The sequence below is a fragment of the Eublepharis macularius genome, chromosome 8, assembly GCF_028583425.1.
Source record: "Eublepharis macularius isolate TG4126 chromosome 8, MPM_Emac_v1.0, whole genome shotgun sequence".
Classification (NCBI taxonomy): domain Eukaryota; kingdom Metazoa; phylum Chordata; class Lepidosauria; order Squamata; family Eublepharidae; genus Eublepharis; species Eublepharis macularius.
The window spans coordinates 72,398,822-72,405,621 of NC_072797.1; the positions used below are offsets into that span (position 1 = coordinate 72,398,822).

At 56.0% G+C, this 6,800-nt stretch overlaps 1 protein-coding gene across 1 annotated transcript; it reads left to right on the forward strand.

Moving 5' to 3' along the window:
• The first annotated feature begins 636 nt into the window (after positions 1-636).
• On the forward strand, positions 637-4,305 carry LOC129335043 (uncharacterized). Its single transcript, XM_054987482.1, has 2 exons — positions 637-2,398; positions 2,778-4,305. The coding sequence occupies exons 1-2, from the start codon at positions 1,205-1,207 to the stop codon at positions 4,302-4,304; spliced, it is 2,721 nt and encodes a 906-aa protein (XP_054843457.1). The 5' UTR covers positions 637-1,204; the 3' UTR covers position 4,305.
• Positions 4,306-6,800: the final 2,495 nt, after the last annotated feature.

Below are 6,800 nucleotides of genomic sequence, written 5' to 3' on the forward strand. Positions count from 1 at the left end.
CTCTGGAACAGAATTCGGCCCTCCCAGCCGGCAGCCTGTGGCTGCTTAGGATGGGGGCCGCGTTTGCAGCCCCGGAGGGAGAAAGCGGCTATCCCGCTCCTTCCTGTTCGCGGGCTTTTGAAGGGGTGGAGCCAAGCCTTGGTGAGGCGGCTCTTCCCCTCCAGCCCCGCAGTTGAGGCTTGTGCGCTCGGGAGGAAGGAGGCTTACCTTTCTTTCCCTTTGAGCGGAGCACGGCCTTGTGCAGGGCTTCAGCAGAGGCGGCGGCGGCGGCAGCAGCTACTGCCTTCTGAGCCTGCCGAGCCAGCTGTCCCCTGCCTTGGAATAGAGCGCGGTCCAGCGAGGCGAGGCGCAGCCCGGCGAGGCGAGGCCCAGCCCGGCGAGGCGAGGCCCAACCCGGCGAGGCGAGGCCTGGCCCGGCGCGGGCTAGCGCGGCGGGGCGCAGCTCGGCGCCAGCCGGTGCTGTGCGCAGCCCGGAGCATCGGAGCGGTTTAGCTGGCTGCGGCTGGTTTTTTTGGAAGGCGCACGGCGTGGGAACGCGTTGGAGAGCAGCGGTTCCGCTGTTCTCTGGGTTTGCTGTTGTGGGGAGGGTGTTCTTGGGCGTCTGTGGGAGATTTTGAGAGTGGCCCTGGGAACCCCCCCCTCCCCCGTTGTGCTTTTATCAAGGGGAGGTTTGTGGTAGCTGTGGCAGTTGGGGGTTGGGGTTATTCCCCCCCCCCGGCTTCGTTGGCTAGGTGGCTGCTTCAGCTTTATCTCAGCGCTATTGCAGCCTGCAGCTGGGGTGAGGAATTTTGCCAGCCTTGCTTGTTTGGGCATTGAATTTGGGCATTCTTAAACGCCAGCTATATATAGGCTGCTTTGGCTTCTTCCAGAGCTATTACTGGCTGCAGCTGGGGTGAGGAATTGTGCCAGCCTCACTTGTTTGGGCATTGAATTTGGCTTTATTAAACGCCATCTATATAGACATAGATATTTGGCCCAGGGGAAGCCCCCTGGTGGCCATTTTACACGGCATTCTGTTTGGTGTCCATTTTGCCTGGCAAGCAGCATAGCCCAGTCTAATCTAATTTGTCAGACCTCAGAAGCTAAGCGGGGCCAGCCCGGGTTAGTGCTTGGAGGGAGGCCGGGTTTCATTGGCAGAGGAAGGGAATAGTAGACCACCTCTGTTTATCCTTGGGTACAGGTATACGTAGGTTTTAGAGCCACGATGCCTAAAGGAAAGGCCAAAGGCCCATCTAAGGGCAAGCAGGCTGCCAAAAAGCCTGCTGCAAAGCGTGTGGTTCCAGCTTTGTCTTCCTCAGATGAGGAGGATGGGGGTGTGCCTATTTCCCAGATTTTGGCACGCATTGCAGCGCTGGAGAAAGCCAGGAGCGTTCCTCCTGCAACATCAGGGGGGACAGTACGTCAGAAATCCAGTCGGCTAGCCACAAAGTCGGCTTTTCGACGCGATATACTCACACGTCTTTCTGCCCTTGAGGAGTCTGCAGGTGTGACGGCTGGCTCGTCGAGCGGTGATGTCCAGGCGGCTGGTGAGGTTTTGGAGGTCCAAGAAGCCAGTGGTACTGAACAGGCCTGGGCGGAAGAAGGTGGGCCGCTTGCATTGGCTGTGGAACCTCCAGTGGCTGAATCCGCTGAAGATACTGGTAAGAACACTTCCACACCACAGAATTATTCATGGCCTTGGGGGCCTTGGCCTCAAGGAGTTCCCTCTACACTGCCTGGCCATTCACAGGCACTTGGTTCTCAGGCTGGATCCTCTCAGGCCTTGGCCACGGCCACTGTTCATTCACCATGGAGTCAGCCTAATAATTGGGGACAGTTTGGGGCCGCAGCACCTTCTGGCCATGGACAGTCTTTAGGATCTCAGGTTAATTGGTATGGGGGTGTCCCTCATGGGGCTTCTGGGCAGCCTGCAGTATGGCAGGCTTATCCCCCGGGTGGTTGGAACCCTCAAATTGGGACGGTGAGTTATGGTATGGTCCCCTTTAATGCATTGCCATTTGGCGATACGGCTCTTCCCTTGGGAGATCATTTAACTCAAGCCACTAGGGAGAAAATCCTACGTGGTGAATATGTAGACATCTTTACCCTTCTCTTTAGGGAACTAGAGAAGAAGGATAAGGAAGATTTAGATGAGCGTGATAAAGAAAAGCTGAAGCGTAGAAAGGTGGATAGGAATTGGCATAATTGGCTGCCTGGAATGTTCATTTATGCGGGTGTCATTGCTCGGGCGCAGCCCTGGCGGGCAGCTCCGCTTTTTCAATATATGGATATTATTTACAAGGGCTATACGGAGTTCTCGGGCACAGCCTGGATGCAATATGACGAGGAGTTCCGTATGAGGGCGGCCCTCAACCCAGCTATGCAGTGGGACCGCATTCACCAGCAGCTGTGGCTGCAGGTAATGTCCCCTGCAAAACCCAATCTGGGAGACCGCTCTGATAGCGGGCACTTGCTCCACAAATCTCAATCACCTTCCGGCCCCCGCACGGCTGCGGGGCAGGCGGTTCAACCCCGCTTGCTCTGTTGGGAGTTTGGGTCTCAAGGGGTGTGCTCTAGGAAATCTTGTTCCTTTCGGCATCAGTGTCCCTTCTGTGGGGGCCCTCACCCCTTCACGGCATGCCCCAGGCAGCCCAAAAAAGGGGGCAAGCGCGGTGGGGGTGGGGGCAGTGGCTCCCAGCAGCCTTTTAGTAAAGGGACCCAGCCCAATAAAACTGAGGGTCCTTAGGCAGCTTCTTGAAGGTTATCCCAAGCGCAGTGACGCATTGTTTTTGTTACAGGGTTTTGAGTTCGGTTTTCGAATTCCGTTCCGTGGCAATAGGGTCCCCTTCATGTCCCCCAACTTGAAGTCTGTGGTGGGTATGGAGGAAGTGGTACGGGCAAAAATTGCCAAGGAATGTGCGGAGGGCCGGGTGTTGGGCCCATTTCCCTCCCCCCCAGTTCCTTGCTTGCGGGTTTCTCCGCTGGGTGTGGTGCCCAAAAAGGCAGCTGGTGAGTTCCGTCTGATCCACCACCTGTCTTATCCCAGAGGTAGCTCGGTTAACGATGCCATTCCAGAGCATCTTTGTTCAGTGCGCTACACTTCATTTGACCAGGCGGTCAAGGTGGTGCGGCGATGTGGGGTAGGTGCGGAGATGGCGAAGTGCGACATTAAGTCGGCTTTTCGCCTTCTACCGGTTCACCCCGACGACTTCGAGCTCCTGGGATTCTCCTTTGAGGGTCAGTTTTACATGGATAGGGCGCTCCCTATGGGCTGCTCTATTTCATGTGCTTCGTTTGAGCGGTTTAGCTCGTTCCTTGAGTGGGCATTGAAGCATCGGTTGCGATGCTTTGATGCCTGTCATTATTTAGATGATTACCTTTTCGTGGGACCGGAGGGATCAGGACAGTGTGCCCGTTTATTAGCGGGCTTTATTGCCCTAGCTGAGGAACTGGGGGTCCCCTTAGCCCATGAAAAGACAGAGGGTCCAGTTACTGTTTTGACCTTTCTGGGCATTGAGTTAGACACTAGGCAGCAAGCTTCCCGTTTGCCTATGGAGAAACTACGGGACTTGCGTGCCCGTCTGGCATCGTTCCAGGGGAAACGTAAAGTTTCTCTCTTGGAGCTTCAGCAACTAGTAGGGCATTTGAATTTTGCCTGTCGTGTGGTTGCTCCGGGAAGGGCATTTCTTAGACGCCTGTGTGAGGCAATGAGTAAGGCCAGTAAGCCTAATCATAGAATACGTATTACTAGAGACATGCGGGCGGATATACAAGTCTGGGAGGACTTCTTGGGCTCGTTTAATGGCGTCTCTTTTTGGAGAGAGGATGTGCTGCTTGAAGCAGAGCTTCAGGTTACTTCAGATGCATCCGGGTCTACTGGTTTTGGTGTATATTTTCGTGGGCACTGGTGTGCGGAGCAGTGGCCTGCGGAGTGGGCAGGTCAGGGGCTCACCAGAGACCTGACATTCCTTGAGTTCTTTCCCATCCTTGTAGCGGTTTGTTTGTGGGGGAAGGACCTTGCGAACCACTCTGTGCACTTTTGGTGCGATAATATGGCTGTGGTCCAAGTTGTTAACTCCCTTTCATCCAAATCACGCAGGGTAATGAGGTTAGTCAGGGTTTTTACACTGCAGTGTTTGCGATTGAATATACTGTTTAGAGCAAAGCACGTCCCAGGGGTGAGCAACTGCATCGCGGACGCTTTGTCTCGCTTGCAGATGGCGCGATTTCGACAGCTTGCCCCCGAAGCCGATTTGCAGCCGGCTCTGATGCCGCAATTTCTGTGGCAGATTGGAGAGCAGAAGCGTGCAGGGCCATTCGTTTAGCAATCGCCCCCAGTACTCAGAGAGCTTATGACCGGGCGGTGCGACAGTTTGCTGCTTTTAGACAGGCGGCTGGTCTGCGGCAGGTATGGCCAATTCCAGCTGTTCACCTTATGCAGTTTTGTGTCGACCGCAAAGGTAAGGGTCTGGCAGTCAAGTCAATTCGGGGTCAGCTGGCAGCCTTAGCCTTTGCCAGTAGGGCTCGGGGCCTGTCTGAAGCCACTGGTGATTTTCGGATACGGAAAATGTTGGAGGGGTGGTCCCGGGAAAAGGGAGCTCGGAAGGATGATAGATTACCCATTTCTCCTTCCGTTCTCCGGGGACTAAATTCAGTCTGGGAAGATGTTTGCCATTCTAGTTTTGAGGTCCTTCTCTTCCACGCTGCTGCCTTGACGGCATTTTTTGGAGCGCTGCGGGTGAGTGAGCTCGTCTCGCTTTCCGCTAGGGACACGTCGGGGCGAGCGCTGGTAATGCAGGACCTTAAGTTTAAAGGCAAGGCAGCCATACTTAGGGTTCGGCGTTCCAAAACTGATCAAAGAGGTTTTGGGTGTGAGATAACGCTTGGTCCTTGTGCAGAGCAGGAGTTGTGCCCTGTACGTGCCCTGCGTTTGTATGTGCAAGCCCGGGGAGAGAGCCCGGGGGTCCTATTCTGTCATAGTGATGGTAGACCCCTGACGAAATATCAATTTTGGGCGGTGACTGGAAGAGCGCTTGGCAAATTGGGTTTCTCGGGCGTCAGATTTGCAACGCATTCTTTTAGGATTGGCGCTGCCTCCACGGCGGCGGCTATGGGTTACCCTGGGCCGGAAATACAGAAGGTTGGGCGTTGGCGTTCATCCGCGTACCGGTCATATATTCGGCCGCTTCCTTAGGTTGAGCATGTGGTTAATGCTGTTCTTTCTTTTAGGTGTTGTGTCTCGCCGTGGGAGGCTTCGGATCCTCATCTGCGGGCACAGCATGGTGTTTTGGGCGGCCCACCAAGCCAAGAGGACGCAGATGGGGTCCCAACTGGGGCTCAGTGAGTGGGCCACGGTGGAATGGCAGGGCCGGCGGGGCCTTAGGTGGCCTGGGTTGATGCCGCTGCTGTTCAGGGAACGGAGGGGGCTCCCTCCTCATATCCTGGTCATCCATCTGGGTGGGAATGACCTCGGTTTGATCAAGGGCAAGGCCCTTTCCTTGCAGGCACAGGCAGATTTGCAGCAGATATGCGTGGCATGGCCTGGTGTCCTGATTTTGTGGTCGGCGATTTTGCCACGTCGTAAGTGGCGTGAAGGTCTTGACGCCCGGGGTATGAATGAGGCAAGACGCAGGGCTAATAGTGCTCTTTTAAAAGCTCTGGGTAATGGGTTGGGGATTTATTTGCCCCACCCCAGAATACGGGCTGCTGCTGCCCACCTCTACAGGGGTGACGGAGTTCACCTCTCAGAGGCAGGTAACGAACTTTTTCTCGAAGATTTACGGCAAGGGCTCAGGATGGCCATAAGCCACCTGTGGGGAGCAAGGGCCTAAGCAGAGGCTTGGCCCTGCCCATGGCAGGATAGAGTTGAAAAAAGGGAGCGGGCCGGCGAGCACCCTTGGCATATCCCCACTAGGGGGATTGCAGTCTGTCAGGATTGGCTGGTGGGCTTCACGGCGACCAGCTGAGAGGGCAGACTGCTACTGGGACCCCCTAGGTTGAGTCCTTCACTCGGGCTGTATGGCGGAGTGGTTGGAACTTCAAAGGGGAACCATTTGCCTGGCCGGCCGGGTTGCAGCCATGCGCTGTATGGCTTGCACCCGGGGCAACGGGGCTCGCCCAGACAGGTCAGGGCAGCAGTCCTGGCGCGGACACCGGGCCTGACCTGTACCGCAGTTAGATCCCTTGCCGTATTTGCAGTTTGTTAAATTGTTTAATAAAGTGGCCCTTTTAAATACCCAGATACTTTGTCTGCCTCTTTATTCCTGAATGGGGGGGCAATTCGGCCCTCCCAGCCGGCAGCCTGTGGCTGCTTAGGATGGGGGCCGCGTTTGCAGCCCCGGAGGGAGAAAGCGGCTATCCCGCTCCTTCCTGTTCGCGGGCTTTTGAAGGGGTGGAGCCAAGCCTTGGTGAGGCGGCTCTTCCCCTCCAGCCCCGCAGTTGAGGCTTGTGCGCTCGGCCCACCCACCCTCCCTTTACCAGTGCAGGAGAGCCGGTCGCTGGTTGCCAGGGCCAGGTAGGAATTTTTTCTCCATTCCCCTTATTGGCTGATGGGGAGAGGAGTTTTTTGCCTACCTTGCACTGCGTGCTGGGCTGGGGGTTAGTTTATAGGTGGAGCCGTAAATAGGTAATCATTTGGCAGGATAGAGTTGAAAAAAGGGAGCGGGCCGGCGAGCACCCTTGGCATATCCCCACTAGGGGGATTGCAGTCTGTCAGGATTGGCTGGTGGGCTTCACGGCGACCAGCTGAGAGGGCAGACTGCTACTGGGACCCCCTAGGTTGAGTCCTTCACTCGGGCTGTATGGCGGAGTGGTTGGAACTT

Excerpts from the sequence above, each read along its gene's own strand:
- LOC129335043 (XM_054987482.1), top strand. The coding sequence starts at position 1,205 with ATGCCTAAAGGAAAGGCCAAAGGCCCATCTAAGGGCAAGCAGGCTGCC. Across the intron at positions 2,399-2,777 it reads ACCAGCAGCTGTGGCTGCAG|GGTTTTGAGTTCGGTTTTCG; the intron begins GTAATGTCCCCT and ends TTTTTGTTACAG.